Source organism: Anomaloglossus baeobatrachus, unplaced genomic scaffold (genome assembly GCF_048569485.1).
Source record: "Anomaloglossus baeobatrachus isolate aAnoBae1 unplaced genomic scaffold, aAnoBae1.hap1 Scaffold_130, whole genome shotgun sequence".
NCBI lineage: Eukaryota > Metazoa > Chordata > Amphibia > Anura > Aromobatidae > Anomaloglossus > Anomaloglossus baeobatrachus.
The window spans coordinates 147,669-165,068 of NW_027441900.1; the positions used below are offsets into that span (position 1 = coordinate 147,669).

The following is a 17,400-nucleotide window of genomic DNA, read 5'->3' on the forward strand; positions in this document are numbered from 1 at the left end:
ACCCCGGACGAAAAGTAATACAAAAATGGAATCTAGAAAAAAAAAGAGCCCACCTCGCTTGTCGAGGCGTCAATCTCTTGGCGGACTCAATATATGCGAGGTTTTTATGATCGGTGATGACAGTAATACGGTGAACAGCACCCTCCAAAAAATGTCTCCATTCTTCAAATGCCAATTTTACTGCCAATAATTCACAGTTACCTACATCATAGTTCCTCTCAGCTGGAGTGAATTTCTTGGAGAAGAACGCACATGGTCGCAGATTAGTCAGAGTAGCAGGGCCCTGAGAGAGAACAGCTCCCACCCCCACCTCTGAGGCGTCCACCTCCACAATAAACGGCGCCTCGAGGTCAGGCTGTACCAGGACCGGGGTAGACATGAACCGGTCCTTTAGCTCAAGAAAGGCCTGGACAGCCATTTGCGACCAGTTCTGCAGATCCGCCCCTTTCCGTGTAAGGTCAGTCAATGGCTTGGCAATTTGAGAAAACCCTTTAATGAACCGTCGATAATAATTTGCGAAACCCAAAAAGCGTTGAAGCGCCTTGATATCCCTGGGTTGCACCCAATCCACGATAGCCTGCACCTTTCCTGGGTCCATTTTAAACCCATCACGAGAAAGGAGTAACCCAAGAAAGGCTATTTCCTGAACAGAGAAAACACATTTTTCAAGCTTGGCAAACAGATGGTTATCACGTAATCTCTGTAATACTGAGCGAACATGCATAATATGCGTATCTCTATCGGAAGAATAAATCAAAATGTCATCGAGATAGATGACCACAAAACGACCAAGAAAATCAGAAAAGATATCATTGATGAAATTTTGAAACACCGCAGGGGCATTTGTTAGACCAAAAGGCATCACCAAATTCTCGAATAACCCCTCTGACGTCAGAAAGGCCATTTTCCACTCATCCCCTTCTTTAATACGGATAAGATTATAGGCCCCCCTGAGATCTAGTTTGGTAAACCACCGGGCTTCAGAGAGTTGGTTGTAGAGATCAGGGATGAGTGGAAGCGGATATGTGTTTTTCACAGTAATTTTGTTCAATTCTCGGAAATCGAGACATGGCCTTAATCCTCCGTCCTTCTTCTTTACAAAAAAGAACCCAGCGGCCACAGGGGAAGAAGAAGGACGGATATGCCCTTTACGTATACTATCAGATATGTATGATTTCATAGCAGCCCTTTCTGGACCCGAGAGGTGATATAAACGGGCCTTGGGCAATTTGGTATTGGGAAGCAAATCGATGGCACAGTCATATGGGCGATGAGGCGGCAAAACCTCAGCCTCTGTTTCCGAGAATACGTCTCCGTAGTCCCTCAGGTATTCCGGAAGACTCTCAGGACTTACGGAGAACACAGGTACAGATTGTAAACACCTTTTATGACAAGCAGGACTCCATTTGACTATGGTACGACACTCCCAATCAATAACGGGATTATGTAACATCAACCATGGATACCCCAACACTAATCCAGCAGGGAGATTGGCCATTACAAAACAAGAAATAGTTTCAGAATGCAGAGACCCGATCACAAGAGTACATTTTTCTGTAGCAAACCGAATGAGGTTTTGAGGCAGCGGTGTTTTATCAATTGCCAGGAGTTGAATGGGTCCTTCTAACCTCACTGTCTCTAACTCTAATCTTTGGACCAACTCAGAGTCAATGAAGTTCATAGCGGACCCACAGTCAACTAAGGCAGTAGCAGACCAGACCGACTCCTTGACCCGGAGGTCGACATTCAGAAGTATCTTATTGGAGGAGAGGAAAGGTACCTGATAGTCTGGGCAACCTCCTCGACCGTTACCCAGACTTAGAAGTTTCCCGACGACTGTTTAGCGGAGGGGCAAGCCGGGCAGTCTTTCCTCCAGTGTCCATGGTGTCCACAATAGAAGCACAGCTTGAGATCCCGGCGTCTTCTCCTCTCCTTCTCATCTGGACTGATGGCTCCAACTTCCATCTGTTCCATAGCCGGCAAAGAAGGTGCCCTGGGTAGAAGGGGTTGAATCTCACGCATGGTGCCCCTTCTTTCCCGTAATCTGCGGTCCATACGAACTGCCTCCGTCATCGCATCATCCAAGGTGCTGGGAGGAGGGTGCAGAGCCAAAGCGTCTTTCAGGGAGTCCGAAAGACCTCTCCGGAATTGGCACCTGAGTGCAGAATCATTCCATCGTACCTCAGTAAACCACTGCCGAAACTCTGAACAATATAGCTCAGCAGTGTGATTTCCCTGAGTGAGACACATGATCCTGTCCTCAGCCACCCGTACACGGTCTGGTTCGTCATATATCATCCCGAGGGAGTCAAAGAAGAGGTCAACCGAATGCCGTTCTGGGGCCGAAGGGGGTAGGGAAAACGCCCAGGTCTGGGAACCCCCTCTAAGTAACGACATGATGATCCCCAACCGGTGGGTCACATTCCCCGAGGACCGAGGCCGGAGAGTGAAGAGAAGCCTGCAACTCTCCCTAAATGTCCGAAATAGGTTTTTCTCCCCCGAGAATTTATCGGGGAGCATCACCGTGGGTTCGGGGGAGGTCAGTTGGACATCAGTGGGACTATGCTGTCCTACGGTTTGTGAGGTAGCTGCCACTGAGGTGGCCCTCGCAGAAGCGGAGACCTCACTCTGCAGCATATTGTGTGAAGCTACCAGGGTGCAATGCTCTGCAGCCAAATCCTGCACCAGCTGCGTAAGGTTGGCTACTTGCTCGCACAAGGTACTGAGTGGATTCATTACAGTTTTTTATGCTGTAAAGTTGGATCCCACTACCAAGAAATAAATGTCATTTTTTTTTTTTTTCCCTATGGGAGATAAAGCCTATAGAGGCCGGCTATACTGTAATGCTGCCACCAGGGGGAGCCACAGCTCTGTAGCATAATACACTACACAGAGCAATGAGAACCAGGAAGTGAATTCACAGCGTTCTCATGCATTACCTCAAAACACAGCTGAGAAGCAGAGCATGCAAGGAATAGTCACACAGGCTGGGTCAAACACCGTACGGGCAGAAGCAGGACCGGAGGGACGAGCAAAAGCGGAGTCAAAGTCAGGCCAAGGTCAGTACCGTAGGAAGCAACCGAGTGGGGAAATAGGAGAGGGGACAGAGGACAGGAGGGATGACCAGGGGACAGAACACAGACAAGGGCACGGGGGCACAAGAACAGACAGATCAGGATATCACTCACAGGACCAGCAATCACAGGCAAAGCAGTGCTAAGCTTATAGCCGGCACTGATTCACTGGAAATGCCAGCTTTTAAGGCATCCAGGGTCTGGAAGTGAGGCTCGAGAGAAGGCTCCGCCCCCTAGCCATGTGGACAGGGAGGCGAACCATGACAAGCAGGCTGGGGAGTATATGAGCAGGCTGGGGGGTATATGAGCAGTATGGGGAGTATATGAGCAGCATGGGGAGTATATGAGCAGCATGGGGAGTATATGAGCAGCATGGGGAGTATATGAGCAGCATGGGGAGTATATGAGCAGCTTGGGGAGTATATGAGCAGGATGGGAGTATATGAGCAGCATGGGGAGTATATGAGCAGCATGGGGAGTATATGAGCAGCTTGGGGAGTATATGAGCAGCTTGGGGAGTATATGAGCAGGATGGGAGTATATGAGCAGGATGGGGAGTATATGAGCAGCATGGGGAGTATATGAGCAGCATGGGGAGTATATGAGCAGCTTGAGGAGTATATGAGCAGGATGGGAGTATATGAGCAGCATGGGGAGTATATGAGCAGCATGGGGAGTATATGAGCAGCTTGGGGAGTATATGAGCAGGATGGGAGTATATGAGCAGTATGGGGAGTATATGAGCAGCATGGGGAGTATATGAGCAGCATGGGGAGTATATGAGCAGCATGGGGAGTATATGAGCAGCATGGGGAGTATATGAGCAGCATGGGGAGTATATGAGCAGCATGGGGAGTTTATGAGCAGCATGGGGAGTATATGAGCAGCTTGGGGAGTATATGAGCAGGATGGGGAGTATATGAGCAGCATCGGGAGTATATGGGGAGTATATGAGCAGGAAATTACCCCATAACTGTGTCAGCAGCAGATCCTCGCTCCATAAGTGTGTCATGACCACATTTTTTGCTTGAACTTTTATTTTCCTCCTCTAAAACCAGGGTGCGTCTTATGGTCCGGTGTGTCTTATAGTCCGAAAAATATGGTTATGTACTACTTTTATCGGTCGGTTTTACTACTTACATATCACATTTCATGTTGAATTTTTTTCCCTACCCAAATGATATCTCACTTCCCTTATTATAATAATAATAATAATAATATTTATTCATTTATATCACTTATCTCCATTAATTTTACATATCGGCTCATCTCTTTCCCATTCAGGGCCTTATAATATCGGATCCTCTCAGTGGAGATCTTCTATATAAGAGAATTCTCCTGATTGCCCCGTGAAGGATGGATATGGACAGGGACAAGATGGCGGAGAGGATATTACACCTCACCCTAGAGATCCTCTTCCGGCTTACTGGAGAGGTGAGAGATTCTGATGACGTCACATTACATCATTCTTATCTATGGGAATAACAGATGGACAGAACTGGAGAGGTGAGGACTCTGGAAATGTCTGGAGTGAGATTTATTACTGTGTCTCTCCATAACCAGGATTACACAGTAGTGAAGAAGACCTCTAGTGAGCGCTGTCAGGCCCCTGTGTCTGAGGGATGGGGAAGACCCCTGAGCCCAATCACGGGGCCTCCCCCCCACCCCCCGATACATGAGGACATCAATGACCAGAAGATCCTAGAACTCACCTACAAGATGATTGAGCTGCTGACTGGAGAGGTGACACTGCTGGGAATGCTGGGACATTATACAGTAATGCTATGAAGGGATCGGGGGTGACGGTATCCTTGTATGTGTCAGGTTCCTATAAGGTGTCAGGACGTCAGCGTCTATTTCTCCATGGAGGAGTGGGAGTATTTAGAAGGACACAAAGATCTGTACAAGGACGTCATGATGGAGGATCCCCAGCCCCTTGCATCACCAGGTAATAGACAGAACAAAATACACACGGCCTATAATTATCTGTATGTAAGGAATGAATTCAGTCCCTATATGTGTATCCTCCAGTTCTATCCAGTAAGAGGACAACGCCAGAGAGATGTCCCCGTCCTCTTCTCCCACAGGACTGTAAACAAGAAGACCCCGATGTTCCTCAGGATCATCAGGTAGATGGAGAGAAGGAGCCATGAAATCTCCCTATGATGTGTAGACGGCTGTGAAGGTCTTGTGCTCAGTCTTGTTTTATCCTCCAGTATTATATGTGTTATACTTGTGTAATGAGAGCGGTGGAGATGGCAGGATTAGAGCTGATCATAGCTGTGACTTCTCCTCTGTCTGTGACTTTTACAATATTTGTTTCAGGGGGAAGATCTGCCCCATATTAATACTACAGAGACATATGTGAGGGGTGATGAGCGGAGTAAAGAGGAGATTCCTACAGATAACCGCCCAGGTGAGTAGTGACCACTAAATGCAGAGAAGTCACAGATTCTTCTCCGTCACCGGCTATGGCTGCTTTATCAGGGTTGTAGTCTGGCCATATCAAATGGCCACCATTCTTCTGCTAGACCACCACATGCTCCTCCACCCAAAACTGTCCCCATTATTTTGGGCATTGGACGTTCTTCTGTTGTAGTGAGATCTGTATCAGCCAGATCTTACAGGTAGGATCCATCCTATCACCTGAAATTAGAAGACATTGACCCTTAGCTGCTCAGATCTCTAATCTGTAAAGCCAAATGACAGCGTACGTAGAAAGTGCAGACAACTTAGAAAATCATGGGAAGAAGAATCTAATCTGTATGGTGGACCCCTAAGAGAAAACGGAGGGTAATGATGCTGGTGACCTCCTAGATTCTTAGTTTGGTGCCGTGTTCTCTAGGGGAATAAAGATTGATTGCTCTCAGTGGGAGAAACAAAATAATAATCTTGTAGTTGATGAAGAGACCTCAGTAGTCTGGAAAGCTTGCTTTGTAACATCATTTATTTTATTTTTGTTCTCCATTAATAAGTATCATAACTACAAGATTCTTATTGTTTCTACCACTGAGAGCAATGACTGCATCTTCCTAGAATCTCGGCATCTTATTGATGGATCTTCCTTCTCTCCCTTCTGATGAATGTGCTGATAGGGGCGTTTATATCCAAAGTTGGGCACAGGGTAACTGTAACATATGAGGGAGGTTAGAATTACCCCACAGTGGGTACATAGAGACCGGGCAGCCCACACACAGGTTTTCTAAAATTTAACACCTTCACCCCTTGGGAATTTTAGTTTTTCACCCTTTAACTTCCAAGAAGCATAGCTTTTTTATTTTTCCGTCAACATAGACATATCAGGGATTTTTTTTTTTGCCTGATGAGTTGTACTTTTGAACTACACTATTCATTTTATCAGATAGTGTACTGAAAAATGGGGAAAAAATTCCAAGTGCAGTGAAATTGCAAAAAAAAGTGCAATTACACGATTGTTTTTTATTTACCATGTTCATTATAAGTTCACATGTTCAGCCTCTATTGGTGAGAATAGGCCTGTGCTGAGAGGTAGCCACTAGATGCTATGCCAAAGAGTCTTTGTACTGTGTTGGCTGACCGCAGGGTTCTACGATTGGATACTGACAGTCACAGATGTGGTCGGGTGCAGACGGGATGGCTGGTGTAAGCAGGTGCAGCAGATATAGTAGGCAGAGCTGGTATAGATAGATGCAGGAGGTATGGCAGACACAGCTGGTATAGATAGATGCAGCATCTACAGTGGATGCTAGGAAACAAACAAGTGTTAACACACACAGCATACGACTCAGGAAGCAGCACGGTAACTGACAACTATCAACGCATCTCTAATGATAGACCACATTGCCCAAGCACGTCCCATAGGGGGAGGATGCCTTAAATACCTATTACCTCTTAACCATAGTTTGGGAGTTACTTCCGGGTTAGGTGCACGCTGGCCCTTTAAGAATATATGAGCGTGAGCTAAGCGCAGTCCTAGGAGACCTACCCCGGGAAAAGGTGCAGGACAGTGCGGGGACGCTGGTAACAGCGTTACAACCTATTTTATAAAATATATCTTTAAATTTGTATATATTATTGAAGATAACTTTTATTCTTGACAGATGACTGTACCAGGAGATTAGAGGCACAACTGACATCTTCAATTTCTAAATCAGATGACCTTGATATCATACAAGATATAACTGAAGTGAATGACTCTATTCCAGATATATCATCTTCCCTTTACAGCAAAGATTTATTATCTGATTTTATTAAACAAGTCCTACCTTCTGATTCATCACAGACTATTAAGAAATATAAATGTCACAAAAGCAGCATTAAAAATCAAAGTGCTCTTACAGCAAATAAGCCATTTTCAACTTCAGAATATCAAAAAATTAATAACAAAAATGACACAGAGGAGAAAAGAATTTCTTCAGAATCTGTTAGTTACCAGATAACTCACACAGGGGAAAAGCCATTTGCATGTTTAGAATGTGGGAAATGTTTTGGCAATAAATCACATTTTGTTACACATCAGAGAACTCACACAGGGGAGAAACCATATTTATGTTCAGAATGTGGGAAATGTTTTGCACATAAAACAACTCTTGTTACACATCAGAGAACTCACACAGGGGAGAAGCCTTTTTCATGTTCAGAATGCAGGAAATGTTTTGCAGATCAATCATGTTTTGTTAAACATCAGAGAACTCACACAGGGGAGAAGCCTTTTTCATGTTCAGAATGTGGGAGAAGTTTTACCCAAACATCAAGCCTTGCAAGTCACCAAAGAATTCACACAGGGGAGAAGCCTTTTTCATGTTCAGAATGTGGGAGATATTTTAACCTAAAATCAAAACTTCTTATACACCAGACAATTCACACAGGGGAGAAGCCTTTTCCATGTTCAGAATGTGGGAAATATTTTGCATATCAATCAGATCTTGTTAGACATCAGAAAACTCACACAGGGGAGAAGCCTTTTTCATGTTCAGAATGTAGGAAATGTTTTGCAAATCAATCAGGTCTTGTTAGACATCAGAGAACTCACACAGGGGAGAAGCTTTTTTCATGTTCAGAATGTGGGAGATATTTTAACCTACAATCAAATCTTCTTACACACCAGACAATTCACAAAGGGGAGAAGCCTTTTTCATGTTCAGAATGTGGGAAATGTTTTGCAAATCAATCAGGTCTTGTTAAACATCAGAGAACTCACACAGGGGAGAAGCCTTTTTCATGTTCAGAATGTGGGAAATGTTTTGCAGATCAATCAGCTTTTGTTAGACATCAGAGAATTCACACAGGGGAGAAGCCTTTTTCATGTTCAGAGTGTGGGAGAAGTTTTACACAAACATCAAGTCTTGCAAGACACAAAAGAATTCACACAGGGGAGAAACCCTTGACATGGGTAGAATGAGGGAAATATTTTGCACACAAATGGATTCTTTTTAAACATCACAAATCTTAAAAGTGTAGAAGTCATTATCATACCTAGAAGGTCAGAACTGTTTTACTTGAAAATTATAATTTGTTGACCTCTAAGAACAATTCACATGGGTTACTTGAAGCCTTTTGAAGTAGAGGTAATTAAACATCTAATGCAATTTTTGACTTCCCCACTATCTCCTCTCCTTGGTATTGGTGGAAAAGGTGGGGTGAAGGGAATGACTTTTTTTTTATTGGATGTTTCTATTACATTCTTAGAAACCCATATCCCTTATTTAAGCCTTGCTAATTGGGAAGAGAGCGGCATTTCTAAATTTGCAGCTATTTATAGAGAGTCTCAGTTAATGTCCTTTTCGGAGATGGTTGAGAAATTTTGATTACATTGAAGCTGTATTTATCAATACCTCCAAGTGAGACATCTTAGTACAGGACCTGATATTGGGTACAATTCACCTCCTCTCGATCTACATAGACGTTTTCAAAAGAGGAATATAATATTAAAGGAGTCTCAGTGTTATATAGTTTTTTAAGCTCCCCATTGGAAGATCTGAAGTTGTCATACGTGATAAAATGGGAGCAAGAGCTGAAAACATTCTTCCCTCAACAATGGTGGGCGCCTCGGAATAGACTTATATCACCTCCGCTTGTATAAATCACCTAGAACAAATTATATAAATTCATACAAGGTGGTATCTGTTTTCAGGCAAAATGGCTCTGATGATCCGTGATTACTCCCCATTCTGTTGGACAGCCTGTCTTCAGAAAGGCACGCTGGGGCATGTATGGTGGTCCTGTCCTAAAGTTATGGTATTTTGGGAGCAGGTGTTTGTTCTAATTTTATCTGTAACTGGTGTTCGTGTAATTATGGAAGCTCCACTGGCAATCCTGAATGTAGGACTTGATAACTTCCCCTAAAATGTGAAACCTGTTATTGCTGATATACTTACCTCGGCCAGACGATGTCAGGCTATAAAGTGGAAACTCCATTCAGTTCCCTCGGTTGAGGAGCTTGTCAGGAAAATTAATCCTCATTTTCATTATGAGTTTACACTTGGCCATAATGTAGAGAGAAGAAAACGAATTCCGAAAAATTGGGGAATTTTCATTACATGCTATTTGTCCCACAGGATTTTGATGTATTTGTATTATTGACTCCTACCTATAGAATAGACCAAATTGGTGTCTTCCCCTTCCCCCTTTCTTTTTTTTCATCTTTTTTTCTTTTCCTTTTTCCTTATTTTGCTTTGTGGTGGTTGTTAATATTATCGTAGTGTTACTTCGATTGTGATATGTATCGATTGTTTTGTGAAAAATTTAAATAAAATATATATTGGAAAAAAAATTCACATGTGGAGAAAATATAAATTTGACAAATTGAACAAGAAAACACAAACGTGACAGTAAAAGTAAACGAACGGAAAGCACGTTAGAAGTTACATTAGAATTATACATGCAGTTACTAATAGACGTCTGTTTTCTAAAAATTAAATAAAGCAATATTCCATGTGCATCGAACATTTCACAATGTTATATTTTTATTTTCCTATCGCCACGACAGCACCCACTTGAGAGAGGGGTCCGCCCCTTCAGGACGGGAAACCTACAGATAAAAAAGGGCGGTCCCTCTCCCTCATCAGTTGGTTTCCTGTTCTGATGGGTCGGAACCTATAGGTACCTGGGCTCCAGTAGTGTCCGTGCGGTGTCTGCGGGAATGGCAGAGCTCTGGGTCTGGAGGCACGGTCGGTGGAGCTCCCGTGGTGGACTTCGCCCTCCTAGTGTTCCTGCATTGGTTGTCTCTGGTCCGGGTGAGGGCGCCAGGGGAACCACGTCTGCGGGAGGGTAAGTGCTGCTTCCCTCATGTCTACCCGGTGACTTCTTGAGATAGCGCGGTCGGGCAAGGTGCTCTCCCTACTGCGTCGCACGTGTGTCTGTACTGACACTTCCGGGTTGCACACGGCCATGCACGCACGGGGAGGGTGACCCGGATGTGCCTGGCTGCGCGCCTGCACGCTGGTTGGTCACCGCAGCTGTAACTTGGAAGTGCTTGTGAGCACTTCCGGGGTATCTGATCCAGAGGAAGAGACGCTGGAGGCAGCTGTGGAGTCCTCCATCTTAAAAATGAAGTTGAACCCTGACAGAGTGGTGCTTACTCCGACCCTCTCCAGCTATGGACAGCCCGCAATCACCCCCATCCCGGGATACTACTCGGGAACCATCCCAAGCTCCATCCAAGCGAAAGAGCAGCAGTGCAGATAGTCACTCCAGAGGTATTACTACAGGTCGCAAGAGGAAGGAAGATCATGAAAATCTCGGTTCTCAACCCTCTAGAGTCGGCCAGACAATCACCTCGTCTCTGTCTCTAGCTTCAGTATCCGTCTTTCTTGCTATGGGTGAGTGATCTTCGTGAAAGTACTCCAATAGCTAATGTCCCCCTTCTTGTCTATAACTGTGTTTAGGTACATAGGAAGTGTTCCGCCGAGCAGAAAAATAAAGAATGGCCCTTGTGTGCCTGAAAATTACCCAGTTCTTATAAAAAAAGACTTTGGGAGCCCTGTATCAAGCAGACTGTATGGGAAGAAGCCCCTACATCCTATCCCCAGCAGCAGATCTTAGGGAACTTATCCGCACCAAAGTTCAGTCATCTTTAAAATCGTTAAAGGGGTCAAAAAAACATAGGAAACAAATTACTTGCCCCGATTCATCCTCAGCCCTTAGTTCGGAAACCAGGTCGAACGTTTCTTCCTCTGATAGTTCTTCCTCCTCAGATGAAGCAGGGAAATCGTGCTTTCCTCTGGAGGGGATGGATGGCCTTGTCAGGGCTGTTCGCTCCACCATGGGGATTCAGGATACCAAACCTACTAAGTCCACTGAGGATACTAATTTCTCAGGATTATCTCAAAAGAAATGTAAATCTTTCCCAGTGAACGATACGATTAAAGCCCTAATCAGGAAGGAGTGGCAGAAGCAGGATAATAGGGGCTTTCTTCCATCCTCTTCTAAAACATGATATTCCTTTGATGATGATGATGACCTCTCTCAATGGTGTAAAGTGCCTAAAGTGGATGTGGCAGTTGCAAAATCTTCTAAGAAATCAGCACTTCCATTTAAAGATATAGGTTTCCTGAAGGATGCCCTTGACAGGAAATCTGATATTTACCTGAGAAGAACCTGGGAAGCCTCGGCCGCAGCACTAAAGCCTGCCATTTCTGCAACTTGCACGGCTAGGTCACTCAATATGGGTAGACCAGTTAGAAAAGCAAATTAAATCTGGTTCTTCTAGAGAAAAGTTACTCTTGTCCATCCCACTCCTGAAGGACGCAGCAACCTGCCTTGCTGACGCCTCTGCTGATTCCGTACATTTGGCGGCCCGATCTGCGGGATCTTCTAATGCTGCTCGACGCGCACTGTGGTTAAAATCATGGAAGGGGGACACGTCTTCAAAGACAAAATTGTGCACACTGCCTTGTCAGGGTGAGTTTCTTTTTGGGCCTGAGTTAGACGACATTCTCACTAAAGCTGGGGATAATAAGAAGGCGTTCCCTAACACATACTTTCCTACCTGTAGGAAATCCTACAAAAAGTGTCAATTACAGCCCAACAGGTCAGAGTGCCAGGAAAAATATGACCCTCGCACGTCAGGTTCCAAGGGTTCCCTGTTTGGTGGCGCATCATTCAGGAGAAAACAACATAAACAGTAACATTGACCTCCCTGTGGGAGGTAGACTCCGCTTCTACAGTACCATCTGGAAGACCATTATATGTAGCTCCTTCATCATCAATGTCATCTTTGAAGGTCTTCATTTAGAATTTACTTCCATACCTCCACAATCCTTTGTTTTAACCCCTACTAGGAAAACATCAGAACAACATACTGCTTTAGTGACTGAAGTCCTCACTCTCGTTACAAAACGGGTCCTAGTTGAGGTCCCTGCCCATCAACGGGGCCAGGGTTTCTACTCTCCTCTTTTTCTGGTTACAAAGCCAGATGGCTCTTACAGAACAATAATCAATCTGAAAAAACTGAACCCCTTCTTAAAATATCGACCATTTAAGATGGAATCAATCCAGTCAGTCAGTCACAAAACTCCTTTTCCCCAATTATTACATGTCAGTCTTAGACTTAAAAGATGCGTACTATCACATTCCAGTCCACCCACAGCATCAACAATATTTAAGGGTAGCTGTCTTGATAAATAAATCAATAAGACATTTTCAATTTGTAGCAATGCCCTTCGGAGTTTCACTGGCTCCTCGAATTTTCACAAAGATTATGGCAGAAGTCACAGCACATTTAAGGGAACGTCAGACCTTGATAATCCCTTATTTAGACGATCTCCTGATAGTGGGTAAAACGGCGGATGAATGTACAACTCGCCTCAATCACACTATGTTTACCCTTCAACGACTTGGATGGATTCTGAATCTAAAAAAATCCAAGCTAACCCCGACCACCTTTCAGTCTTTTCTAGGCATGTTACTGGACTCTCGTCAACAACGTTGTTTTCTACCAGACGAAAAAATCCAGAGAAAAATTCTACACATACAGGTCTATCTGTACATATCCCTAAGGGACGGCATGTCCTTATTAGGCTCCATGACGTCCTGTATCCCTGCAGTTCTCTGGGCACTACTCCATACCAGGACTCTACAATGGGAGGTCTTGTCGGCAGCAAAAACTCTACGTTGCGCTCTCAAGTCCAGTCTGACACTGACCAGAGCAGAACAGGATTCCCTTGTTTGGTGGATGACAGAGTCCAACCTGACCACCGGAAAACTGCGGCACATTCATCTCACCAATATAGTGACGACAGACGCCAGCCCTTGGGGGACACTATAGCACAAGGTCTCTGGTCTCACCATGAAAGGCACACTTCCTCCAACTTCAAGGAACTACTGGCGGTCGAACAGGTGCTACTGCAGTTCCTTCCTCTCCTACAACAGACCCATGTTCGAATCCTCTCCGACAACTAGACAGTAGTTTCCTATATCAACCACCAGGAAGGTACACGGTCTGGTTCTCTCGTGACAACGGCCGCCAGGATTTTGAGTCTCGCCGAGCAAAGTCTTCTGTCCCTCTCAGCCCTTCATTTCCGAGGGGTGGACAACGACAGAGCAGATTTTCTGAGCTGCCACACTCTCTATCAAGGGGAATGGAAAATTGAACTGAGGTGTTTCTTCAGATTGTTCACTGGTGGGGCCGTCCGGTGATAGATTTGTTTGCCACCAAGAGAAACAAACAAATGGAGCAATTCTGTTCTCTAAACAAAACAGACAATCCGACTGTTGTAGATGCCCTGCAGATACCCTGGACTTTCAGCCTAGCATATGCCTTTCCCCCGATGATTCTGCTTCCGGTAGTTCTCAGGAAAATCAGAGAAGAACAGGCAAGGGTCATTATGATAGCGCCCTTTTGGCCCAGGCGTTCTTGGTTCTCCCTTCTCACGAGCATGTCAGTTACAGACCCCTGGGTTCTCCCGTCCAGACCGAATCTACTATCCCAAGGGCCTATCCATCATTCCCACGTCAAGGGCTTGAACTTGACGGCATGAACTTTGAAAGGGAGTTGTTAGCCGCACATGGTTTTTCCCAACAACTGATTAATACCCTTCTTCACAGTACGAAACCGGTGACGACCAGACAATATAGTCGAGTCTGGAGAAAATTTCTTGAATTTTCTCCTAACTCCTCTCCAGAGGTAGTTCTTATCTCATCTATATTGAAGTTTCTCCAATCTGGTCGAGACATGGGTCTTTCCCTGAATACACTCAAAGCTCTAGGGGCCCTCTACAATTCTAACATAGCTGATAATCGATGGGTCATGCATTTTGTTAAGGCATGTGAACGCAGACAGCTGGTTCATATTCCCAATCCTCCCCCTTAGGACCTCAATCTGGTGTTAGACGCCCTGACAGGGCCCCCCTTTGAGCCCCTGCAGTCAGCTTCGGATAAACTAATTTCCTTAAAAACCTGTCTGCTGGTCGCCTTAACCTCTGCTCGCCGCATTAGCAATATCCAGGCTCTATCCATTGATCCTCCGTATCTACAGGTCTTTCCTGACAAAATTATTCTTCAAACAGACCCTACTTACTTGCCTAAGGTAGCTTCCCATTTTCACAGAAGTCAGGAGATTATTTTGCCTTCATTTTTTTCCTAATCCGGTCAAACCTGAGGAATATATGTACCATACCTTGGATGTCCGTAACGTCTTACTTGAGTACATTGCTAGAACAGCCTCCTGTAGGCACCTTAGGTCTTTGTTCATATCCTTTCAAGGCCATAGGAAAGGGTGTCAGGTGACAAAAAGCACATTAGCAAGATGGGTGAGGGAGGCAATTTCTCTGGCATATACAGCTAAAGAAGAACCATTGCCACATAGTGTGCGAGCTCATTCTACTCGAGCACTGACATCTTCCTGGGCTGAGAAGGTGGATGTCTCTATCACTCACATATGTAAGGCTGCTACTTGGTCCTCACCTTCCACATTCTATAATCACTATAAATTGGACCTACCCTCTGCTTCAGACCTTACTTTCGGAAGATCAGTACTACACGCAGTGGTCTCTCCCTAGGTTGCGGTATCTCTGAAAGTCTCTCAAGTGGGTGCTGTTGTGGTAATAGGAAAAGACTAAATTACTTACTGGTAATGTGATTTTTCGGAGGCCACGACAGCACCCGCACACCCCACCCTTATAAATTTCCTCACCCCCTTGGTGGATGTGGTCCTTCTTGGTTCTTTTATTTTTGTGTCATACAAATCCACTGCGGTTCCTCTCACATGCTCTGAAAACCAACTGATGAGGGAGAGGGACCGCCCTTTTTTATCTGTAGGTTTCCTGTTCTGAAGGGGATGATCCCTCTCTCAAGTGGGTGCTGTCATGGACTACGGAAAATCCCATTACCGGTAAGTAATTTAGTCTATATTCACTATATGGAGAGTATTGCAACCCTCCCCCAAATATACCCAACATTCCTCCTCCCTCTTCTCCCTAACTCCCAATCTCAGCGATCTGCCATTCATTACAGTTAGGGGTACTTTACACGTTGCGACATCGCTACTGATATATCGTCGGGGTCACGTCATTAGTGGCGCACATCTGGCGCCGGTAGCGACATCGCAATGTGTAAATCCTAGGAGCGACGATGAACGAGCGTAAAACAGTCAAAAATCACCGATCTGTGTCACGTCATTCATTTCCATAATGTCGCCCCTGCTGCTGATACGATGTTGTTTGTCGTTCCTGCAGAACCACACATCGCTGTGTGTGAAGCCGCAGGACCGACAAACCTCTCCTTACCTGCGTCCCGCCGCCAATGCGAAAGGAAGGAGGTGGGCGGGATATTATGTCCCGCTCATCTCCGCCCCTCCGCATCTATTGGCCGGCCGCTTCGTGAAGTCGCGGTGACGTCACGGTGACGCCGAACGCACCTCCCCCTTGAAGGAGGGATTGTTCGGCAGTCACCGCGACGTCGCTGACAAGGTATGTGCGTGTGAAGCAGACGTAGCGATAATGTTCGCTATGGCAGCAATCACAAGATATTGCATGTGCGATGGGGGCGGGTACTATCGCGCTCGACATCGCGCTCGACCCCTTACTTTCAGTGCACAATCTCCATGTCTGAACAATGTCGGTAACTTCTCTATACTACAATAATAAACATGTTCATATTACAAATTACTATTTCCATTTACGATCCATTCCTTCTTTGTGGGAACATCTGATGTGATCGAGTTTGACAAAATAATCAGTGATTATCTATACAGAGACGTCATGTACAGAAATATTAGGTCTACAGCAACATCACATATGTTATACAGAAGAATAGCGCTGTCTCCATAGCTCTTTATACAGTGACTTATAGATCAGACAAGCTCCTCATATTTCGGCAGTTTCTATTTTCCTCAGAAGCTTTTTATATGAATATGAGTCTCGTTATACCGAGTAGAGAAGCTCCAGGGACAAAGACCCCGTCTTGTACTGACACGCTGGAAGCCCGAAGTCTCCAGCCCCGGGGCCCAGATTCTCTCATTTTTGGATCCAGTGTTTCTTTTAGAGTAAATCCCCTTCTCATACCATCCTGTAGTAATGACTTTGTTAATCACGTTTTGTCGGAATCCATCTAAATGTTATCAATTTATATGTAAGAAACAATAATCGTCCTACCGCAGTTTTCCCGCGTGTCCAGTGTCAGTTCTTCTATATTCCCTTATATAAAACCTTGGTGTCGCCGACCAAACCTGCTGATTAGGATTTACAATTGTAATAACTTTACTCCAAAAAAGTATTTATACTCCGCAGCCTGTGTATAAGATCCGCAGCCTGTGTATAAGATCAGGGTTTCATTTTAGATCACAATTACACATAATTTCTATCACACAATGAATTTTTTCTTTAACACTTTTGTAACGACCGTTGCAGGTTCAAGTCTCCAAAGGAAAAGGAGGCAGAAGAAATATCTCAGGAGGTATAAATATATGGAATACAAATATAACATGCAAAGGTCAACGTGTAAGACAAGGTCTGTCTGAAGAAGAGATGGGGACAGGCAAACATCAGAGTAATAATGTCTACCATGGGACAAAGCTATATAGACCCATCATAATATGCACATATATACACCCAGAATAAATGAAGGAAAGGTAGAAGCAGAGTGGAATATATACAGCAGAAATACTAAAGTTATGGATACTTTTATGTGTATAACTATCCACTAAGTATTAGAGTATGTATAGAGTATGCAGGAGGAATAGAGAGGAGCGTACAATATACTGTATTTTTCGGACCATAAGACGCCCTTTTTTCCCCCCAAATGTTGGGGGAAAGTGGGGGGTGCGTCTAATGGTCTGAATGTAGGGCATGGCTGAGGGGAATGAGGGTGCTGCGGTGGAGCGGGTCATCGAGGGCACGAGCAGGCAGCA

General features: G+C 44.8%; 1 protein-coding gene across 1 annotated transcript; it reads left to right on the plus strand.

The window, feature by feature from the left end:
- The first annotated feature begins 4,597 nt into the window (after positions 1–4,597).
- On the plus strand, positions 4,598–9,748 carry LOC142260541 (uncharacterized). Its single transcript, XM_075331978.1, has 5 exons — positions 4,598–4,817; positions 4,899–5,022; positions 5,106–5,203; positions 5,400–5,490; positions 7,154–9,748. Exons 1-5 carry the CDS (start codon positions 4,794–4,796, stop codon positions 8,452–8,454), a joined length of 1,638 nt encoding a protein of 545 aa, XP_075188093.1. The 5' UTR covers positions 4,598–4,793; the 3' UTR covers positions 8,455–9,748.
- The last annotated feature ends 7,652 nt before the right edge of the window (positions 9,749–17,400 follow it).

What these genes read in the sequence shown, in the direction of transcription:
- LOC142260541 (XM_075331978.1), top strand. Translation starts at nt 4,794, where the DNA reads ATGATTGAGCTGCTGACTGGAGAG. An exon ending in CCAGCCCCTTGCATCACCAG is followed by an intron (nt 5,023 to 5,105) that starts GTAATAGACAGA and finishes TGTATCCTCCAG; the next exon opens with TTCTATCCAGTAAGAGGACA. An exon ending in ATGTTCCTCAGGATCATCAG is followed by an intron (nt 5,204 to 5,399) that starts GTAGATGGAGAG and finishes TATTTGTTTCAG; the next exon opens with GGGGAAGATCTGCCCCATAT.